This window comes from Camelus bactrianus, chromosome 10 (genome assembly GCF_048773025.1).
Source record: "Camelus bactrianus isolate YW-2024 breed Bactrian camel chromosome 10, ASM4877302v1, whole genome shotgun sequence".
Classification (NCBI taxonomy): Eukaryota; Metazoa; Chordata; class Mammalia; order Artiodactyla; family Camelidae; genus Camelus; species Camelus bactrianus.
This window is the reverse complement of record NC_133548.1, coordinates 50,295,728-50,320,000: the sequence shown is the minus strand read 5'-3', so window position 1 is coordinate 50,320,000 and position 24,273 is coordinate 50,295,728. Positions and strand designations below refer to the sequence as shown.

The window sequence follows — 24,273 nt, the reverse complement described above, 5'->3', positions numbered from 1 at the left end:
AAAGAAATGCAGAAAGTTAATAACATTAGGTGACCCTGCTTTCCATAAAATACCTGCAAGGGAAGGAACCTAACATTTTTTGAGCACATACATTGTATTGCAACTTAAAATACCCAATCTCATTTAATCCTCACAATAACCTTATAAAATTGGCACTACTCTCATCTCACAGATGGGTAAACAGATTCAGAAAGACTAATTTATCTCAGGTCATACTGGAAGAGCTGGGGTTCCAATTCAGGTCTTTTTGACTATAAAAATTCTTACTTTATTTTTAACACTAAACTATAATGCTTCATCCTAAGACTGAAGATAGAATTATATTCCACAGATCAACTCATTATCATTTCTAGTTTAGTAAGAAAATTATAATTTCTTATATATTATATAATGACATCTTTACGGGTAATTCAAGGAGGTTCTTTAAATGGATGTTATCATGGAACTGAATATTCAAAAGTAGGAACAACCACCTATTGAAAATAAGAATTTACCTCTACTCCTTCCCCCAAATCCCTCTAAAATAGTATGAAGGTGTTTATTTTTAAAAGGCACATAAACCTATAAAGTCCAAATGGAAAGGAGACAACAACTATCAAGTTTTGGAAAGTGGAAAACAAACAGACAAGTGGTAACCAATCAAGCATACCCAGCAAGTGGAAACCTAAGACAACAAACAGAAGAACAAAAAACAAGACAACGTTCAAAGAACCCCAGAAAGACTCAGGAACTCAAGAGTACCAGATACTTCCAAAGTATGGGTAAAAGTGGGACTAGAGAGAGGAAAATTAGTTGAAAATCTGTTTAAGCAGAGTTAAGATCCCCAGCTATCTTCCCCCATGCTAAAGGAAGACTAGAAAAACTTACTCACTTGAGGGAGATAGTGAATCCAAGGGAATCTGATGATACCAGGCTAAGGGGGTGGATGCTATGCTGAAAACCAAGGGGTTAAGTAAAATCTACATATTGAATGATGAGACTATCCAGCCCTCTCCCTCCCTTTACTCCCAAAATACTAGCAGACAAGTTTACTACTCTAGGCAGAAGACCGGAAGATTCTTCTCTGAGGAATCTGGCCAGTCCATGAAAAAGACTTTGTGAGAGTAACAACTAGTAGAGGTAAAGGGGTAGTAGGTGGGTCTCAACAAAACAGTCCAGCTAGGTCAACCTACAATGAAAGTTACCATCAACATGCCCTCCCCTACACACAGAGCTTTCTGTCAGCTTCTTGGTACCCATTTCCATATATAAGCAGACAGCCAGCATTTAAGGAAATTGAAATGACAGAGATCAAAACAAATAGATAATAGAAATTTATAGGCAAAAAGAGAGAAAACATGAAAGAAGAAAACATCAAAAAATTATCATGAATATCATCAGAAAAGAGAATACAGTGACTGTGAGAGAGCAGGATGCTGGGTTTTTTTTTTTAAAGGGAACCTTCAGACAACAAGAAAGAGTTACTAGAAATGTAAAGTATGATAGCAAAAATGAGAAATTCCAGAGAAGTAATGAAGAATAAAGAAAATACTTAAAGAGCATTTACTATGTGTTAGGCTCTATTCTAACAGTTTATATTTATTATCTGACTTACTTATACCCCAAAACCCTATAAAATAGATAAAGCATTTTCCCTATTTTACAAGAGAAAAAATTAGGTCTACAGTTTAGATTTCTCAGTAAGTGGCAAAAAATGGGACTCAAATTCAGGAAGTTTAGTTCCAAAATCCAGGCTTTTAACCATAATATTATAGTAGAAAGAAAAAGCAAACAAATGAAAACTGGGAGTGAGAAAGATTAAAAAATTAAAGGATCAATCAAGGCATTCAACATGCAGAATAACAAATGATCCAAAAAGAGACGATAGAGAAAAATCAAAGAAATAATTCAAGGAATTTCCCCAAACTGGAGGATATGAGTGCCCAGAATGATAGGGGCCACTGAGTGTGCAACCCAGTGAATAAAATAAAGACCCATTCAAAGGAAATTTACCTTAAAATTTCAGAACCCTGACAGTTAGTAAGAGTTTTCTGAGAGAAAAAGAGGATCAGGAATTAGAATATCATTGGGCTTCTTAAAAGCAATACTGGAAGCCAACAGCTAACAGAGAAATATCTTCAAAATTCTCAAGAAAATAACCTCCCACCTAGAATACTTACCTACTTAAACTTACATCAAGACAGTAGGAGATTAGAATAAAGAAATTTTCAGTCTACCATGCAAGGTCTCAAAAATTTTATTTTCCATTGCACCCATATACAAAAAAGCTACTAGAGGATGTGCTCCAGTAACTTAGTAAATAAATCAAGAAAGAAGATCAGAATTATGGTGAAAGGGAGATTTCAGAAATAGAGATGTAAAACAAGACTAGGGTACCATCAGCATCCAGATTAGTATGGGAAGTTAAAGGGTTCTAATAACATAAAATTGACAGAATACTGATGATTTGGACATACTGAGAGAAGAGTTTAGAAATGAATTAATGATAGCATATAAAGAATAAAAAAGAAGATGCCAAAAATTAGTCACTTAATCATATCCTACCTTTCTTCTATGAAATACATAACTCTGACAATTTCATTACACTGGGAATATAAAAACTAAATTCCTAAAGGTAAAGTTATCCAAATAAAGTTGTTAAAAAAATCCCTTATATTTTAATTTTTTTCCTAGTGCAATCACAAAAATAAAATATAACAAAAGCCTTAAAAGATCTGCTAGCTGTGTCATATGAGGCTAGTCATTCGGCATCTCTGAGCCTCATCTACAAAAATGTACACAAAAAGTGAAATAATACTTATCGCAAAGCTTTATGTGCAGAATTAAAGAAAGAGATGTGAACATTCCCAGCATAATGCCAAGCACATAGTAAGCACTCAGTGCATGTTTGTTAAATCTGAATCATACTGACTGAGAAATTAAAAACAGCAATTGGCAGACAGAGACTCCCTCCACCACATACCTTCTGTGTTGTTGTGTTTGTCGTCTGTGTTGATGGTTTGGTGAAGGTTATTTTCACAGGAGACATGTGGGGTGGTAAGGAGTTGGCAATGCTCTGCATGATGTTGCTCATCTTGGGACTGCCACTCACAGGAACAGTGATCGTCTTTGAGACCGGAACAACAGCCTTTGGAACTTCCTTCAGGACAACAGGGGAGGAGCTAGAAGAGTTTGTTCGCCTTCGTTTTCTGGGTTTTTCATCTTCATCCGAACAGCTAACACCTGAAAGGCAATAACAATATTGCTACATTTACAGCAATCAAACTTTGCATTTTATACTTTATTTTAAAATCAATATGTCATCAGTCATCCTTGATCTCTCCCTTTGCCTCATGCCCAATCAGACAATAAGTCCTAACAATCCTCCCTCAGAGAAGCTATCTCTAAATGCCTTCCTTTTTCTTTAACCCTAAGGCCATGACAGGCCTTCCTATTGCCTGCCTGTCTTTTAGCTACAACCTTCTAAAAGGTGTCCATGCTTCCAATCTCTCCATTTCTATTCTACCCTCCATCCTACTACCAGTTATAAAATCTCACATCTAATCACGTCAATGCCCTGCCTCAAATCTTTTAGTAGTTTTTATCTCCCTACAAGATGAGGCAAAAAATAATTACTATATCATTCAAGGTCCCATATCTCTCCAAGAACACAATACCCTATTCCACCCAACCCTACAGACACCCTTATGATCCTGGCAAAATGAACTGCTCACCATTCCCTAAAGCCATCTTATCACACATTCTACCCATCTGGAGTCTCTAAATACTATTATTCTTTGGGGAATACCACATACCATCAATGACCTCTTCATCATCCTTCTATCATCATCCTGCAAGCCATCTCCTCAGTGACACTTTCCCTTACTCCTTTAAGCAAAGCTAATCCATGTCTCCTCTGAGCTTAGAAAGTACTTCATACATTCTCTTCTGCAGCACTTACCCCAGCAATGTGGCTGTCGGTCTGCACATCTCCTGTTATTAAGGGGCTCCCAAAGGGCAATGAATAAGTCTTATTGGTTTGCTTCCCTGGTATAGTGCCTTGCACATATGAAGTTAGATGAATGAATGATTATATCTCAAACTAATGTTGCCTGTGTAACTTCTGAGAATAAAGCAATTAACTTCCTGTTACTTCAAATTATGTATCATGTGAAATGGTTTCTTCATGTTTGGGATTCACTTTCAATGTTTTAAGAAAATGATCAAAAACTAGATCTCCACAATTACTTTAAAAGTCTACCTTGGCTAAATCCACAGAAATCAGAAATAAACTTAATGAATAGCCCCAGATTCTTAGTTTTTTCTTCATGTTCTAAGGCCTCAATTGTTTTTGTACTTTTCAAAAAATCAAGTGAGAAACATAAAACTTTGCAATATACATAGAAAATCTCTACAGAACAGACATTAAAAAAAAGTATACAGCATGGATCATGAAATTGGTAATAAAATATAACTCCTAAATGTTCAATTTTTAGACTATACTTGAAATAAAGCTGACAATGACCTATAATCCTTTCTAAGACAGTAAAGTCCACAACTAAAAGTTACAAAGAAATTAAGTTTATAACTAAACTGAGAAAAAGAAAATCAAATATTAATGATCTCCAGTTGACATCAAAAGCAAAACAATGCTGACATAACAGACATTAAAAACAAAAAATGAACTGGATATCAAACTGTTTCACAGGGTAGAATCAAAGGGTTAAAAACTGCAAATAAACTTCAAAAAATTATAGTCAACTAGAAATAGGAAAGAGGGACTCTCTAGAATGCTTCACTGAATTTAACAATTGGATGATACATTATATAAGTAATTTTTAAAAATACTACAAAGTTTTTAATTACAGGAGTTAACACTAAATCAATCACATAAGCACATTCCTTTAGTTTCTATTCACATTTCTAATCCGTGACAATCAAAACAAGTGAACACTGTTTCAAGGCAGATTCCCCACTGAAAACAAAAAAGAAGTAATTTCTCAACCCCCAGAACTGTTTAAAAAGCAATATATACCTAGTCACATGTGAAAAAAGGAATTCTTTACAACCTTCAAAAACTAACCACTGCTAATAGCCAGTGGACCAATGATTTAATCCAGGAAGGCAGATCTAATCAGAGCCTATGCTGCAGCTTTTAGCCAAGATGGCCCTGATAACACTGAGAATATCACTTACTTTTGACATAAACAGTACTTCCACTTGGCAAGACAACTACATTGGAGGCAGGACTGGCAGGTCTTGGAGACTTAACCGTTGCTATGCTGCCACTTGGAACAGGGGTAGAGGTTGGGGTTGACGTGGTACTTGTGTAGGAATAGCAAACCACTACTGAAGGAACGATAAAAAAGTCTGCTGTTAACTTTTGCCAAAACTGTCCACGCATACAGAAAAATTATTTTTTTACTGCAGGCCAATTTTTACATTTTCATGTAATCAGAAGTTAGAGGCCACTACTAGGTACTAGGTCCACAGATTAAAAGGTATTAATAACCTTTCCTGAAAATCATCACTTAAAACTGGGTTTTCCCCAAGTATTTAACAGCAGTCTACAGGTGACATTGACCATGGAGAAAAGCAATGTTACAGAGAAACCAAGTTTAAAACTGAGAAAAATGAAAATCATTTTTCATTCACAGCAGGAGTTGGACAAAAGGCATGTACTTATATTCCTTTTTAACACTAATAGCAGTATCAATGATGGAGTGATGGATAATTTTTCCCTAACCATAGCAATCTCCAACTTGGCTACTGGGGGGAACCAAGGTAAGGCTTGTTTATTATAAATCAGCTCACTAATCACTTGCCACCTAAGCAGTGCAATAATAGCTAAAGTAATGACAACATTATATTTGAATTCTTAAATAACAACAAGCAAGAATAGCTCATAGGCACTATTTACTGAGCTCTATGATTTACGCTAAATCTTTTCCATATGTTATCACTAATTCTCAAAATACAACATCCTGATTTTAAAGATGAGGAAACTGAGGCTCACAGAAGCTAAATTAAAAGACTTGCTGAAGGTCACAAAGCAAGGAAAGAGCAAACTAGGATTCAAACACATATGTGACTATTGAAAATTGTGTATTCTTTCCACTCTAGCAGAATTGGTGAACAGAAAAGATAGAAGTGGGAAAAGAGGAAAGATACCTCTCCTGCAACAAAGAAATCAGGAACTCAATGGAGACCAAGTTCACACACTGATAACTGTTTCTTAATATAGCTTCCTTCAGCCTAAAACAGAGCCTGGCATGTATGAAAAGAATATCTCACACTACTCCACAACCCACTGCAAGTCAAGAAAAGACAATTCCCCAAAGCAATCTGCCAACTGCATTATTTTCAGGGTCATTTTCATGTTAACACCAAATTAAGATACTAAAGTCAACCCAAATATACGTTCTCAAATTTAATATTACTTTTGGTGACCTCAGGAGAATCCAAGGATTTTTTAAACTATGTGTCAATTACTAGATTAAATAACAGTAAGAAAGCCTTCTCCATCTGCCAGGTAACCCATAATAGATTCAGCACATTGCTAGAACAGAGAAGCATATACCATTGATTCCAGACAAAAATGGAGTCTTATTTCTAAAGTATCAGTTTCTCCAGCAGCTAAATGACTTCTATTATTTTTACTTTCCATGTCACCTGTTAAGGTCTTTTATTCACTAACAAGATACACTGATGTCAAAATTCATTCCAAGAAGCTTTTTGCAATTTTGTGATTAATATAATTCACACTTTGAACAAAAGGGATATTTAATTTTGGCTGAGACTAAAAACTTGGCAGTTTCTAGTTTTAGAACAAGAGTTGCTCACTATATTTTACAACCTTTAAACACTGGGACAAAAACAGATGAAAAATAAGACAACTTTTCTTGAAGAATCTGAGAAAAGTCATCTCTACATATAGAAATATTCCTCTACTCACCTTCCTTGCTTCCTGTTTCTGCAGGCACTGGAAGAGATGCATTGTGCTGGATAGCTGCATTGGCAACAGCATTAGCTGTTACAGTGAAGGCAGTTTGGGGAACCAGCCGGGGCATCAGGGGTACCAATCGACGACCTTCAATGGACCATTCTGAAGAGCTATTAGGTCCAGACATACTAAACAAAAAAGAAAACGTTGCTACAAGAGTTCTCAATCGCTAAAAATGAATCAAATATATATATACTCAAATATAACTTTTTAAATTATAAAAAGTACTCTGAGTGAACAGGAGAGGCTTTAAGAAAGCAAGATCAAAATTATGAATAATAATCAGAATTCCAGAAATTTCACACACACTTAGGTTTTTACACATTTTATAATCTGAATCTTATAATGAACATAGGTGAAACTATGAAAAATTTTCCCATGACTTCTAAATAAATATTGACATTATATTCATTAGCTTAAATCCAATATTGCTAATAAAAACTTGTATTTCTACTAACTTTTAGGACTTAATATTGTAATTAAGCTAAAAAGGTAAAAAGTACTCATAATTTTAAAAATCAGATTTTCCTTAATTAAGGCTGGAACTCACTAAACTTTGGCAAGATTATCCTAACTGCCTGCATGGCCAGAGGTTCTAAGGCTTTCAAACAAGGGAAACTGAGGCAGTAAACGAGGGAGACTATAGGTACTAAAGGATAGAGAAGAGGGCTGTGTATATCACTGCATGTGTCACTGACAATGTGTTATATTATTACCCTTCCTGTTAAAAAACAGACAAGATCTGAGGACACTGGGAGAAACCTGCCACTACTTTAATTTTACTTATTTATACCATTCTTCACTCCAGGAAGTATTTGAGGCAATTGAACTCTACCCCTAAGCAAATAATATTCTCAGTTTCTTTACTCTAACTTCTTGAGCAAATTTTATCTTAGGAATCCAAACAGAGATTGAAACATGGAAAGACAGTGGCTGACTTCTCTTGACTTGGCTCCACAGAAGGTAGTTGCATCACTTTTCCTAAGGATTAATGTTGAGGTTTAAAATTTACCTAGAAAAAAATCAGTCTCTTCACTAAATTGGAATTATTTCTGCACCTTTTTCAAAACCAAAGACTCTACAACCCAACCTAGAGTTTAAGACTCTATGTCCACTGATTCTTCAGATTTAGATAGAGTACAAAAAAGCCCTTGTTAGTGGCTAGTGAAATAATGATGATGAATGATGGTAATGACGATAGTTAACATCAATTAACAATTACTATATGTGAGGCATTGTTCTAAATATTTCACATTTATTAACGCATACAATTCTCTCAACAATCCTATGAAATTGGTAATATCTCCATTTTATAGATGGGAAAACTGAGTCACTGAGAGGCTAAATAACTTGCCTAAGGTCACACAGCTACTAAATGTCATCTTCAACAAGAATACGTCATGCTACTGAAACTGCCACATCACAGGTGGAAAGTATAAAATTTTTCTAGTGTGTTTTATGTCTAATTTTTGCCTTTGATTTATACTAACTGGGCACTGCTATCTAATCACTACCACGGAATGGAACAAATAAATTACAGCTTGAGAAGAATTTACATTCAGTTCAGAAAGGAATTTCTAGGAATTCAAGGAATTCTCAATTGAGTTACTGTGGGAAATCTGCAAATTCTTTCCTGGTTTAACACAGTCCTACCTAAATCATGGGAAAGAGAAATTCATAAGATTCCCCCATAACCCTTACAATTTTGTTATCATGTAACCTCCAAGTTGATTCTAGTTCTGAAACAGAGAATGAATGACACAAACAAGAAAGACAGAAAGGGGGAATTGTCAAAGGAAAAAATTCTAAAAGCTAAACAGCATTTTCTTGGTGTGCTCCTATTTTGCTATCACTTTATTAAAATATCACTAATAAACTTGCTTGGTAAGAGCTTACCACACAAATAATGCCTACATTTACCTGGTATATTGTTTAAATGGCAGAAATTATGGAAGATTAATAATCTGAAACACATGAATATACACTATTGAAAAGATAAAATTTGCAGTGCAAAAAGACACAACTGCAACTTTTAAAAAGATCTATAAATCTTCCAAATTTCTACTCATGCAAACATGCTCAAACTTTTTTTAAGTGCATGAAAAATTAAACATTAGGTTAGAATTAGATTAAAATTTTTCCTATTTGCTTAGCAGAGAGGGTGTAAATATGCATTAGTTGCATGAACTATCTAAACAGAATTTTAGTTTTCTGTAAACATCTTACTCCAGGGCTTTCCTGGGATACCTAAGTTTCAAAGAACAGCTCTCTATTCATACTAAGTACAGCAAGAGATGACAGAAACCTGGCTCCAGCCCCTTTCATAAGAAATCTAACATGATACTAATGGAAGTACCTTGGCCCTCTCATCCTTTGGTGTGCAGGGCTCCAGTACGAAATCCTCATCCTCATATAAAAACTCACACAGTATCTCATGAATTTTGGCTGATGAATTTTGGTTAAAAGAACAGTAATTCTGGATAGCCACTTTCTTCAAAATCTAGATACAGTGCTGGCAAGAGTGGCCCAATTAAAAACTGAAGCTCCTTGACATTCTAGGATTTAATATCATAATATTCTGACATGTTTCAAAACTGAATTAGAGTATCAAACTTAATAAACAGTCTCGTGCCAAATAATAAACATGTATGGTTCAAGCCACAAGCAAGGCTTTTCTTTGATCCCAGACACTCCACTCCTTTTGTTTCCACCTCCTTTGTGCTCAATCTTCTAGGCTTTCTCTTCATCTTTCAACCACATTCCTTCTGGCCTAAGCTGCTGTTCAGAGTGGGGGAGGGAAGGGAGAGGAGAAAGGGAATGCAGTCAGTTCAGATGCATTCCTCCTTGGCTCAAATTACTTTTTCCAGGCTCAGAGTATGAAACCCTCCTATAGATAATCTTTGGAATTAGGTTCTGTTGCTACTTCTGAGGGAATGAGAGCAGAGGAGATGGAGAGAATGACGGATCTATGCCTTCCTCACCATTCCCCACTCACTGACCCTTGCGCTCAACAAGTAAATATGATCAAACTAAAACCAAAATAAAAAATTATTAAAACAGGAGTACGGAAAGACCTAAGAAGCTTAAAATTATACACTGAAGTAAATTCTTTCACAAAATTAAATTCATGTACTAAAGAAATCAGAAAGGAGAGAAAAAAAGAGGAGACAAGTAGATAAAAGCCAACTCTCAATTATCCATACTAAAAGAGAGAGGAGGGAAAGGGAGAGGTCAAATAGATTAAAGAAACCCACATATTATCCCAAAATACTTTGGCAAATACTTGTAAATCCTTCCACGAAACCTTTTCCAGGAGAACTAATAAGTACTAAAATGACTAATTAAAATTTTCACCTCCTCTCCCTTCCCACCCTCTGACTAGAGGTACTTCTTCCAAGCAGCAAAATAGCTAAAGGGTGGGCAGTATTAGGAGGGGGAGGAGGGGAAGAGAAGGAAAAGCAAGGGGCATGGTTAATTCATAAATGGAATACGTGCCCCTGAATAATTGAGAGCTTCAATTCTGAAATAAATACAAGAAAAAGCCTGAAATAATAATAACCTATTTGCATACCTGTAACTTGGTCTTTCACCCAAATATAAGGATAAATTCATTCTTTAAAGGGGAAAAAAGGAAAAGGAGACTAAATAAATGTTATCCTTTAAGTATGAAAGTGATGCATCAAGTTACAACTAATTGCCCCACAATACTGTTCTAATGCTTTTAAGGTACAAATTTTGTCTCTAAGTGCCTCTGAATGCAAACTAGTGTTTACTACTTTATTATTGAGCATAGTTACCAGTTCTCAAATTAGACTCTAGGCTTAGTTATTATTTTTAGAGTATCCCAAGTTAAAGGTTTAGAGCAATTTAAAGAAGGAATACATTAATATTGGAATGTTTCAGCCATGTTGGTGTAACAACTAAATACTGAATGTTGCTAGTGTAAAATTTCCAAATTTCTACAGTGCATACATACCTACCGCTGAAAAATCTCAAAATTCAAAAAGCTAAACTTTCAAACTACACAGTTAAAAAGGTAGCACCCCATTTTATCAGTTAACTAAAATGAGGAACAGTGAAGCACAATGTGAAGCTAATGGATCTACCGGGTCAATACAAATACTGACAATTGGTTTAAAAGCTCTATCACATTATGGAAATGCACTGAATTATTCTCTTTAGTTATATTTCACATTAAAACATCAAAGTAAAAGACAAATAAATTATTCTATAACATACCTTATTTTATAAAATGTTCCTATCATCTTGTATTAACATTTAAAGGATAATTTCTGATCCTTTCTATTTTTCAGGAAGCACTGTCCCCATACACACTCTGTTAATGCTTGATCCCTGCTCAGGCTTCCACCACCCTCCACCCCACCAGTCAAAGAGTTATAATGATCTGAAACCAATTTGATAAGAATCCTTTATAATTTTATTTTGTTGGCTTTTCAAAGTTAATTAAGGCATACTGTATTCATATTTCTCAAAAGCAGAACATATATTTTACAATCTCTTCTGAATTTCAAAATACATGAAATATTAGAGTCAGTCATCAAAAAATTTATAATGCCTATCTATCAAGCAATATACACATATCAAATACCATTACAAAAAACCTCTAAGGGGCTGTGAAATTTGGGGAGCACACTACTTTGTTACTGAACTTTGCTTCAAGTAAAGGAATCATCTGCTAAACTGTGGCAGCCTTTTGTTATACAGAGATTACACTGTAACAGGATTTGACCTGAGAACTTAAAGCTTGCCTAACTAAATGCAAAAACATAACCAACTGAATAAACAGTTAACACAGCTATGGTCAAGGATCCCTGAGTACAGAGATATTACTATCAAGATAAAAGACTCGGGAATTTGCTACACAATAGGAAGACTGTTTCAAAACTATGGTATACTACAGTCATTAAAAATCAGGGGTGGTATGACTAATGGCTTACTTATGTGCAATTGTTGTTAACCGTTCATCGTTTACTGCTCTCCGAACTTCAGCACGGTGGCGTTCTGTTGAGATGCTATGAAAAAAAATAGCCATTATAGAACTCTGCCAAGCAGGCAGCTCTTTTCTATACTTCTATTAATGTTTAAGTCAACACTTTGCTTGGGGAGAGGGAACAAAACTGATTTGTAAAAAGATATAGACAGGGGCCATTATCTTGAAATGCTTTAATTAAACTCACAGAAGAGGATTCATACTAATTCTGTGTAATTGCAGAGATAATTAGTCACAAATTAGAAATCACAGGAAGACAAATTCAGCTTGATATCAAGTTATGAGTCCAAAACTTAGAAATGTCAGATAGTGTTCAAGATTAGCAGAAGTTCCTGTTATCTAAATATGCAAACAGCCACTGAATGACCCCCTAATCATGGTTACTGAGAAGAGAACTTTGGCCCTCAGAAGAAAGTCTTTTAAAGTCTTTTCTAAAGCTTAAAAGTCTGTAATTTTATGTTCAGTGAATATAATAAATGAAAGTGACAAGATAATCTGTTTACTGTGCCTATATAGTATGAAATTTGACACCAGGATATTACTCTTGTATTACTCAACACTTCAACTGTGTCTTCTACATTATATCATGTTACCTCTATGGTAAAAATGTGCTTATGTTAATCCTGATAAAATATATGTTAAGTTAATACTAAACAACTGAATAAATAGCTACACCCATTCCATTTATAAATACTCAATAAAATGAATACCCCTCTTCAAATTGTAATTTCTATTGCTAAGCTAAATCAATACCAATGACTGAAATACTTAAGGGGCTGGAAAGCAGAATTAATGAGCAAATACAAACAAAAAAAAAATATAAATTGTTAAATATGAAGACCATAAGACGAGGATTTGGCTTAATAACACCCTTATTTTAATGTTAACTAAATATAGGAAAAGTTTCCCCTATTTCCAGTTAAAAAAAGAATAGTACAAAATGGACTTAAATGTAGACAGGAAACTCCAGTTAAAACAAAACTGAATTTTCTGAGAAAGCTCAAGATATTAAGAATGGATCAAGGCAAAGTATCAAAGAACCTCTTTCACTAGACTTTTTTAATGAATTCAAGTGCCACTCTAGTAGGAAGCTGAAGGGATAAAGTATCCTTAAGGCTATGACTATATAATCACCACCCACTTCTATAAATTAAAACAGCAACTTCCTAGTATCTCCTTCCCCCTCAACAAATGCCACTGGGCTACTTTAGATCTTCATATCCAGTTGTTGCCAGCTCTTTGTTCCTTAACCCGCGTCAAAAATACCTCCTCTTCCCAGGTAGCCCAAACCTAAAATAATCTGCCTTAAATCTTTTCTGATTTGATTACAGAATAAAGGGGAAATTACATAATCTTCTATAGCAAAGATGGGATCTTTAAGCACCAACAACTTGGACACCTCTGTCTTCAACTTAAGAATGAAAGTATTGAAACCCCTCAAAATGAAATTTCTAGAGTCATGTCTCACAAACTTTTAGGATAATTTACCTAAGAACCTTTGAGAGTTCTCCAAGAAGATCTTTCTTTTCCTTGGTGAGATCTCCCTGTGCCCGAAGTGCACTGATAACTCCAGCATATGCCTCCAATTCTAGAAGAAGAAAATTATTTTATCAAGATAGGCTGTCAATATTTTAACACTACGGCTATATATAGTGAAATTCCAGGGCAGGAAACCTAAAAATCAATATGCAAATATTTTGTTAATGTCCTCTCAAAAATTTAATCTAATGACAGATTAAAATGTGACTTTTATAATCTTATCATCTTTTTTACCTGCTTCACAGAAGTCATGTGTGTAAAATGTTTAGGTAGAAAAATCTAACTGTAAATATCCATCTCACATATGATCACTGAAGAACATTTAACTCAGACGCTACCAACAACTAGGAACAGGTTCCAAGCGATATAAGAAGGCTGATAAGAGGAGTTTTTAGCATTATTGAAAGGTACCTTTACTGACCAAACTTTGAAATAGTTCCTTCAGCTTGCCAAAGAATTTGAACTACATTCCACCTCCCTCCTGGGTAGTTGAGAGTGCTGTGCAACTAAAAAACTACTGACAAAGAGTCCAATGACCAGTTTCTGGCTTCAGCACTGCCTTGTACTAGTTGTGTGACCTTGGGCAAGTCCTTTCTCATCTGTGAGCCCCAGTTTCTTCATCTAGAAGACACTCTGAACGTACCTTCCATTTCTAAGATCCTCTGCATCTATAAAAAGAACCATCAAAATGACTAAGGCAGATTAGTAAACATGACTTGCTCTTACAGCAATCAGGACATAATATACTGAACCATAATGCCAGACAATTTCATTTCACTATCTTCCTACAGCAACAACCTTTATTTAATGAAACTGTCAGTCTCTAGTAGTGGTTAAAATATAAAACCAGAAAGCCCTCAATGACTCCCAACGAACCATGCCTGCCTCCCAGTGTAATTCCTTGTGTACTACCTTTTTATACTCCCTCCCACAGTGACTCTGGGCTTGGCATGTGACTTGCTTCGGCCAACGGAACATCAGCATACACGATGCAAACAGAATCCTTGCACATGAGGCCTCACTCTCTTGGAACCTTGAGATCATCAAGCTGTAAAGAAGCCCAGGATGAAAGGCCACATGGAGAGAGAGGCCCAACCATCTTAGCTGAACCAGCTGAGTCCAGTCAACCAGCTAGGCTACCAGCTGAATACAGCCACATGAGAGCTCTCAGGTAAGACTAAGCAACCCACAGCATCATCAGAAATAATAAAACAGTTGTTTTAAACCATTAACACTACGAGACAGGTATATCTGATGGGAAGTAAGTGTCCAGACTACAGTTATCTTCTTACTGAAGGTAAGTTGCTACCAGCATTTGCCATTTGCCAATGCCTGACACACAACAGACAGCCAGTGTTACCCAAATAATTAAGGCACGCATACCTGCATCCAAGGTACTATACCAGTAATAAAACAGTAGCATCGTTCAATTCGTATTATTCACAGTTCTGTCAAAAAAAAACTACATAGAAAAGTGTGCTGACCATACTAAATAGAAATGTGTGGTCCAACTGAATTATCCCATGTGTAAACATCCTGCATGTTCAATCTGTGCTGGAAATTGTGTAGATGTTTCATGGGGTCTCTCTGGAAGGACAAAGTTCTGGCTTCTCTGAAGCAGTGAAGGAAATACTTTGTTCCAGGAAACATACATTTATGCTTTTATAAGGACCCAAAGTAGAGTTCAGAAAGGCACTGGGGATAACTAAGAAGTCACTATACTCTAAATGTTTATGCCCTATTTATGGACTATTTTATTCAACAAATAAGTATTGAGTCCTATTATATATACTAGATAGTGTGTTAAATCCTGCCCTCAAGGAGTTAACTGTAGAATAAAGCTACAGTGAAACAAGTCATTGCATAATTATGATATAGTTTACAATACAGTGTTAAAGGTACAGAGGAAAAATACATCATCTAGTCTGGAAACATAAGCTTTAATCAGAAAAGGACCTGTGCACCAGGCAGGCAGGGAGAAAAATGCAAATGTGCAAAAGGAACAGAGAGAGTAAAAAGTAGATAATGTTTCATATAGACATTAAGCTTCCAGTAACAGTCAGTAAGAGTTTTATACTAGGGGAAGTAAAAATATGTCTGTACCTGGTTAGTCACTAATTCAAACCAAACTACTAACTGAACATTACCACTACAGGATACTACAGAGAATATTTATATAAACAAAACAAAATCCCTATCTTCAAATCTAACAAGGATAAAAATGGAAAAGTAGTTTGGGGCCAGACTAAGGCACTATTTCCAGTCTAAAAAGTTTAGTTGGGACTCAGTGATTGATTAAATGTGAAAGAAATGGCAGAAGGAAAGGAATCAGATTTTTCAGTTTCCAAGATATTTAAGAAAACGGCAATACCATAAAAAGAAATGGAGGCAGAGAGAGGAAGCAGTTTAAGGGAAAAGTACACTTTTGGCCTACAGAATTTACAGTGATCAAGACACTATTACAAAAAAAGTGAAATTAACTAAAGAAATGTGACAAAGATTTCTGACATCTCAAGTCTCATTCCAAGTCTAACTAAAAAGTCATGAACAAAAGTAAGAAGTGGCAACCACACACAAAACTGGGACTCAGAACACAATTATCATGGATACACAACCCAAGGTATTTCTTCCCCTTCACTCAATGAGAAATTCATTCATTGTAAAGAACTTTTACTAGCTTCCCAATCTCATTCACATTTGTTGATTTCCATTTAATGAGTATCTTCAGATTCTGACAATATCAAAGTTAGTTGAACTTCTGGTATTATTTTTGGCACCATTCTATCAGTGTTAATTCCAATGACACGTAAGTATAACAATAATTAATACATGCAAACGCTACAGAAAACAAAAGAGTTGCCAAACTAGTTTTATCCATTCCATTTAACCAGCCATTCAATTATACTATAGTCTATAAAGCCCCATGTTAGAGTTATAGATCAGGAATGGTCATTAAAAATAGGGCAGGGGAGAGGCAGGATAGAAGAAAGAAAGTATTTATCTATCATTGGTATGTTCAGTGTATCATAGAGAAATGTTCTATCTCAGTTTCTTTACATTTAAGTAACACCTAAATGTTTAGCAAATAACGTTAAAATCATTTATAATTATTTTGAAAAGAATTTTTTAAGCTAATTCTTAAATGCAGTACCTTCTCTAAACTGTGGATCTAAAGCAAGTGTTTGAAAGCAACTCAAAGGTTTCACTGTTATGATAATGAGCCAACAGGTGGGGAGGAAGTCTTTCTGCAAATCACTATCAAGGCTCACCTCCCAAAGTGAAGGGTCATTGAAGATGACATTACCCTGTAGGAAGGCTCTTTTCTTTTGTATAGAAGCAGCTCTTCAGCAACATAACCCACACAGCTCTGACTAAAATTAAGGATAAATTTAGAGTTAAAGGTTATAATTTTTATATTTAAACATAATCTCTTGATGGAAGGCCACAACCAAGGCCCTGAAACTCTAATGCAATCTACTGTAGTTGTGATCTGTTCCTCTGCAATTATTTCAGCTATGAAATAAATATAAACCCAACTTTATAACTGGTGGCTAGCAAGTTATAGCAATTGCATATAAGTGTGTAGAAAATCATCCTCGAATTAGTACTAAAAGCTTTGATAAGCAGTTAAAGGAAAAAAAAAGGAATAATTCACCAAAACATAAAACAAAACAAAACAAAATCTCTCTATATGTGCTAAAATACAATGCTAAGAAGTAGTCTAAAATACAGCAATCCTCACAGTGGCCTAAGGGGAAATAAAAAGGGCAAAGAGTATAAGCAAGCAGGGCTAGAGTGTCTATGATTCAGATTTATACACAGCAATTCCCAACAAAGATTTCCTTTGAAGAAAAGATTCACCTACAAATAATGTCTGAAAGCACTTGCTTTAGAACACTATATATTCAGATATGAGGCACTGTAATTGGCCCTTTTTATATACACGTAATCCACATACCAAATTTACGAGGCAAATATTATTATCCTTCATTTACAAAAGTGTCAGTAGATTTAGGAAGATTAAACGTGTCCTTGGATTATGTGGTTCATTAGTAACAGGACCAAGACCCCAGTCTGTCTAAATTCAATGCCCACACTTTCCCTGCCAAAATCATAGACATCTACATAATTCGGGGGTGTGGTATAGCTCAGTGGTAGAGTGCATGCTTAGCAAGCACGAGGTCCTGGGTTCAATCCCCAGTACCTCCATTAAAAAAAATAACAAAAATAAAAATTAAAAAAAGGTATGCAGAGAACTTAGGGAAGATGCTGTCATTATCTTTAAAATCAATCAACCAATCAATCATATCCACTGCCAAAACATTTACTGTTCTTTTTCAAATTATTTTTTCATTTACTGAACCCCTACTGTATGCTGGCTTAAGACTACAGTGGTAAACAAGACAAAAAGATCCTTCTTGGATCTTACAGTTTAAGGCTGTATTTCTCAACCAAAGATCTTCATTTGAACCACAGAATATAGAAAATGATTTGAGTAACTCTTTTTTTCTCAGTTTTCCCAAGGATAATACATAACTAATCCCATTCTAGATACATGAAGAGAAGTTAGTTCATTACATACATGGATGCTTTAGCATTAGGGCTTAATTCTCTCCTTAAATGCTAGTTGAAAAAGGCTGCTCTAAAGAAAAAGAAGCACTAAATAATTCATTAAAAGCATAATGGGTGTTTTACTACTGATAGTAAAATATAATTTGGGAAAGTCAACATAGCTTACATTAACTTAGATTTCAGAAACACTATGTAATTCACATATACATTCATGAAGGTTAAAAGTATGTTAAAGTGAGAATGGAATCCTAATCCCTGGGTTGAAATCCTGGCTCCATCACTTATTCTGGGTTCTAAGCTTCAGCTGTCACCTGTAACATGGGGACAAAAAAAAAAAAACCTACATTTTTGGTTTGAGTGAGGGTTAAATGAGATGTTGAATGTAAAGGACTCAGAATAGCCCACTAGCTCTCAAGAATTCTTAGCTGCTATTATTATTATGATTCCTGCACTTACTGTGTACAAAGAACTATGCTATGCACTGGGGAAATAAAAACGAGTAAAACAGGAACTATACCTCTAAAGAATTTCTAACACAGCATGAGATATGACATCCATGTAACAGCCATGACCCAAACAGAAAGGGGAAAGTATGACAGAGAGACATAAAACATCAAAAATGAAAATCATACCCAATTTTCGAAGAATCCTTTTGCATTCATCCCTGCTGAGATCCAAAAGTGTTGGCCACACAACAGGCATTCCTGCTTCTTTTTGGTAGCCCCAAAGAGCTTGTCTTCCCTGCCAAACCAAAAAACAAAAACTCAAATTACCAAAGTACATTCGAAAAGTCACTCACCTGGAGAGCCACATGCTAAGAAGTAAAACCAGTAAGAATATCTCACAATCCCTATTTCACCACCACACTTTCCAATTTCTGACAAATGAAGAATTTAACCATTTGGGATATAATACCTGCCTATCACAGCGGAAAAAGCACAGGTGTTAGACACCTCTAAGTTCTAGTTCGAGCTTTCAACTTACTGGCTGTGTGATCCTGGGTAAATTGGCCCATCTGAACATGTTTTACACATCTGTAAAACAGAGATTTTATCACTCAGTTTGTTATGAGGATTAAAGAACAGTGTATGTAAGGTTCTTATCACAGTGGCCAGTACATTATTTAAATAGATGCCACTACCTGTGTAACCTTGGGCAAGTCACTTCTGCTGGATTTCTCACTATGAGTTACATTAGATAAAATATATAAATTTCCTAGGATAGTAAGTGGGTTAATGGAGCTCAGTAAAGTACTTTCTCCTCAAGTCTTAACCATGAAAGATGAATTTACATTCCATAGCCTTTAAAGAAACATTTACCAAAAGTTTAGATATCAGCAACTTGGCACGGGGAATCCCCTGGTCTAGAGGATAAAAAGACAACAGAGCTGGGCGCTTCCACAATACCTGCTTAGTACACAGTAGATCTGCTGCAAATGTTTGTAAAATGAATAAATGAATGATTAAGAGGGAATAACATAAATGAATGAATGAATGAGCGAGCACTGTATCGTCGAGGAGTCTGGCGCCCATCCTCAATAACTGCTATATCCCGTTCGAGGCGCTGGGGCTGCTAACTCCAACTCCACGCCTGGAGTTGAAGTCCCCCCCCCCCCCCCCCACTTCCCATAGTCCTCTCAGCTAAGAACCAACCCAGAGCAAGGAGAACCGGACTGCGCGCTCCAGCCGGCAGAATGACTTAAAAGAAAAGGGGTGGGGAGGAGGAAGAAGGGGCAGAGCCAAAGGAATCCGCTCCCTCCACAAGCCAGTCCCCGCCTCCCGACAGGATCTTGGAGGCGGCCGGCGACCGCCGGAATCAAGCACCACGTCACGGCATCCCGATGCGTCCCCGCCTGCGGACCCCACCGCGGGGCAGCATCGCACTGGAAACCTGGGCAGAGATTGCCGGAGCCCGCTCCGGTAACCGGAATCCTGTCTAATCCTTCCCCAGTCAAGTGTCAAGGAGGCAAGCCCGCCCCGCCCCCTCCCCAAACACGCACTCTCTAGCAGCACCACAACAAGAGCAGCCCGCCCACCCTCCTCCCCGGTAGTGCTCAGCGCCGACCCCAATGTCAAGCCCGCGACCTACGTCCTCTCAGGACCAGTAGCCGGAGCCAGGGGCCCCGGCCGGCATCAGCGCCTCGCTCCCTCCTCAGCAGAGAAGACAACAGAGAAAAAGAGTAGACGTTCAGACAGCCAGGCTGACGACCAAGACTCACCCGGAGGCTCCCAGAACTGGACCCCCGCAATCCCAGCACCAGGCCTGCCACATTCCCCCTCAGCCCACCTCGGGGAGCCCTACGATCCCGTTAGGAGACAACGGAGGATGGGGCTGGGCGCCCCAAGCCGGGCTCCGAATGCTTGGTCCGGCGCTCCTCCAGACTGGCTGTCCTGCCAGCGCTCCCCAGCACCCGGTCTGCGAGACACCCACCTGCCCGGCCTTTCTGGGCTCATCTAAAAGGCTCCTCCGCCAAGACTAGGGGACACCAGGAATTGGGTTTGTTTGCGGTGCCTCAGAAGGGGCAAGATGGCGACAGGTATCAGGGCGCAGGCGCAGCCGCGCGCGGCCAGTCGGGAGGTGTAGTTCGCCTTTCCCGCCTTTCGGAGAATGGACACCAGAAGGCCTCCATTCTCCCTGTCCCTCTTTTCCTCCACGTTTTGAAAGTCAAGGAGGGGCAGCGCGGGGGCTGCTGGGAGTGGTAGTCCGAATCCAAACTCCCTCTTCTTTCTTTCTCAGTGCGCTGTCGCACGCGCAAAGAAGGCTGGGATTGTAGTTTCCTTGGCTTCTCCATACTCGCCTCTCCAGCTTCGCGCGCCTCTCCTCCGGCTGCTGTCTCTCAGCCAATGGGCTGCGCTCTCCGCTACGTCTGGCGTCACACGTAGTGGCCAAGATGGCGTCGGTAGCTGGAGCTGAGGGTTCGCCGCGACCTTTGCTCTAGGGTAGGGTTACGGATGGTGGGAAAGCAGTTTCGTCCCTGAAGTGCCGTTGAGGATGACGATTGGATTCCTTAGTCTTGGGAGCGATTTATCAGCGGTCTCCAGTCCAGCCAGACGCAGCGCGAGGAGAGAATCCACGCTACGACACCCAACACTGGACATCTCAGTTGCTGGAACCTGATCTGGGGGTTGCGGAGTTGCCAGTAGAGAAGGGGAACCTAAGCGTGCTCGACTTCGGGTATCTCCACGTGTGAAGTGGGAATAATAGTGGTATCTCATGCTGTATCTGTCAAAGGCAAGAAGGAGAAGGGATTTATTTGAGGTCCTGCGAAGTGGTAGGTTCACCCTTCAGCCTTTGTTCTTATTTAATTTAATCACAGAACAATTGTGTGAAGAGGATATTGTTGCCCAAGTTTACGAATGAGAAAAGGGGCCCAGTATGTAGTTACTTTGCTGCCATGAGATTGATGCCAGTACCTGCTATGGTTAAAGAGCCAGTCAAGTTTTGTGATTGCCCCCCTCCGTTTTAAATTTTATACCTTTGAAAATATCGGATCTGGTTAAAATGCTCACGTGAAAAGGAATTTTTAATATGCTTTATGATATTAACAAAGTTTTCATGTAAAATGAGTTTTCATGTAATATTACCCTATAGGGATGTTGTGATACACAACGTAGAGAAAAGTTATTTATAAATTTTGGCCCACTATACAAACGTGTAAAATTGTTCATGTTCTTGAATGGAGACGTAGGTTAGGAAGAGAAAATAAGTAACAGCATTTGGGTGCTATTTGCCCATTACCTAAAAATCATCTCTGAGGCCCAGGAAAATTGTTATTGTTGAAGCGCAAGTCTGCCCCTTCCAGGCTCTCCCTCCCCTCCCTCCCTGAACTTCCAATGCAGTCCCTTCCATCTGTTTCCTGCTAAATTGAGGTTTTCTGACCAATTACTTAAGAACTCTTGGAAAGATGGTAAGTGAAACTTTAATAGAAGATTTTGTAGTTTAACATACATTCTTTGAGTCTTGTAGCATCTTTGTGAGGCAGTATAATCAAGATTACCCCTACTATGAATAAGAAAAACACAAATATTCAAGAACTCATCTAGTTTCACAAAGTTGGGAATTAAAGGGAGCTTGGGTTTATAACCCCGGGTCTTCCGATTTCCATGTGTCTTCCTTTAAAACAAATGTCAAGGTGACAGGTAGTGGAGTAGAAATGGAAATACAAGCTGCTTATAAAACCTACCCTGACAATAGTAAGTAGTGTATAAGTCAAGAATTACTATAGCGTATCTTTGTGCTTAGTGGGTACCAAATACTGTCCTAAGCATTTCACATATTAATTCATTTTGAACTTAAAATAACTTTTATGTGGTAGAAACTATTATCTCTGATTGCAGATGAGGAAACTGAGGCATAGAAAGGAGAGTAAATAGCTTGCCTAAAGGTAAATGTTATGAATAAATGGTAAAACCAGGATTTAAATCTAAGCAGCTTGACTCTAGAGTCTGCTCTAGACCAGTGTGGTTCTCAAACTTCAGTATTCAAAGAAGCACTTGAGTACCTTGTTAAAACATAAATTTTGATTGAGTAAGGCATAAAATCCTATATTTCTAACAAGTTCTCAAGGAATGTTGATGCTCTGGCATCAACTACAATGTCTAATCTACCACATATCCTCCCTTTCCTCCTAACCATTTTTGTCTTTTGCAGCCAGAAACTGCCTTCTCCATGCTGCCTCTGACTACTCCATATTCCCAAATGTTCCCAACATTAAATTCTCTTCCTTAAGGATCAGACTCAAACTGTACCCTCAAGAATATTAATCCTGCCCCTACCTTTCCCTCTAGGGTGAGACAGGCATTCTTGTCTGCTCCTATACCACTTACTACACATTGTGTTACAGAACTCAGAACATTGAGTTATGATCATTTGTTTGAAAATCTTTCTGACCAATGTGCTTTTTAACAAGAGGGGCCAGGTCTGTGCACTTTTTTGCCCAGCACACAAGAATAATGGCTAATATTTATCCAGGGCTTTCTCTGTTCCATATGCTGTTACATACATAAATTTGTTTAATCTCCATTGTAGTCTTATGAGATATATTATTACCCCTATTTTATGGATGAAGAAACTGAAGCACAGAGATGTTAAGTAGTTTGCCCAAGGTAACAAGCTAGTAAGTAGCAGAACCATGATTTCAAGTGAAGGCACTTAAACTTCAGAATATGTCTGGTAACTAATATGGGGGCCACCCTCCACTTACTTCCAAAGAGGAGAAACTAAGACTCATTATTTTGCTAGACATGAGTATAACTACCTCTGGTCTGGGAAAATATTGAAGTACAATACCAATCTCAAATTTGAGTCCCCTTTTGACTAAGCAAGTTAAGCTAGTTTCTTGGAACAAACTTCTTCAAGATGCCTATCATCTGCCATTCTAATTTTGTGATGCTGTATTGGAGAAGGTAGATTTCACCATTATCTTGAAAATATCTGTTAAGCTTCTATGGTATTGTACAGGTAGACAAATCGAAATGGGTTAAGACCTTAGAGATTCATTTTCTAAATGGAAGAAAAAAAAAAGAAGAAGAAATCAAATGAGTTAACCAAAGTCATACAGGAATTTCATGATATGACTGTGACTGGCAACCAGCCCTTTTGACTTACAGGCTGCTGCTCTTTCCGCTGTATCACACTGCCTTTAGAGTCCTAACTTCAGAAAGTTTTATTACCACACTGGTATAGCCAAGGTGAGTACTAAAAAGGAGACTCGCAAGACCAAAATTTTTTTAGATACAAATAAAATATCAAATAGTAGATCAAAATAAGTGGATTTGGGGGACAGAAAAGAAAGAAGGAAAATAAACTGAAAATAACTGTCACTTACATAATCCAGGCTCAATGGAGGATCAAAAGTGTTTTGAACACTCTAGAAAAGTTTCAAAAAGGGCAAATGACCCAGCCACTGCCTTGTCTGCTGCCTCTGTTCTCTCCCCCGCTGTCCATTCAATTCTGTAGTTTCTGCTTCCTAAGTATCTGACCCCATTGTTTTAGTGGGCTAATGGTGAGATCTCATCACCTGTGTGGACTTTTTTACCAACCCTCTTTCTGCAAAGGAACCTCTTGCACTCCTTGCCAGGTTTCTTACTCCTTAACCCTCACCAAATTGCTCTTCAACTTCAATGAAATCCACAGTTTACAGTCTCCCAGTTCCAAGTCTGTTCCGTCC

At 37.5% G+C, this 24,273-nt stretch overlaps 1 protein-coding gene across 17 annotated transcripts in view; it reads right to left on the bottom strand.

Moving 5' to 3' along the window:
• Nucleotides 1–20,952, bottom strand: part of EMSY (EMSY transcriptional repressor, BRCA2 interacting) — a 76,176-nt gene extending 55,224 nt beyond the window's left edge. For 2 of the 17 annotated variants that reach the window (XM_045508928.2, XM_045508935.2), the window contains exons 1-7: nt 20,535–20,770; nt 19,089–19,138; nt 18,737–18,845; nt 13,482–13,581; nt 11,941–12,015; nt 6,935–7,110; nt 2,963–3,222 (exon numbers count right to left, since the gene is read on the bottom strand). In XM_045508928.2, the coding sequence (XP_045364884.1) occupies nt 2,963–3,222; nt 6,935–7,110; nt 11,941–12,015; nt 13,482–13,581; nt 18,737–18,845; nt 19,089–19,127 (759 nt within the window). In that variant the 5' untranslated portion in view covers nt 19,128–19,138; nt 20,535–20,770. Of the gene's footprint in view, nt 1–2,962; nt 3,223–5,175; nt 5,329–6,934; nt 7,111–10,553; nt 10,596–11,940; nt 12,016–13,481; nt 13,582–18,736; nt 18,846–19,088; nt 19,139–20,534 lie in introns of those variants that run through there. The other 15 variants (XM_045508932.2, XM_045508933.2, XM_045508926.2 and 12 more) reach the window with 15 other exon arrangements.
• Nucleotides 20,953–24,273: the final 3,321 nt, after the last annotated feature.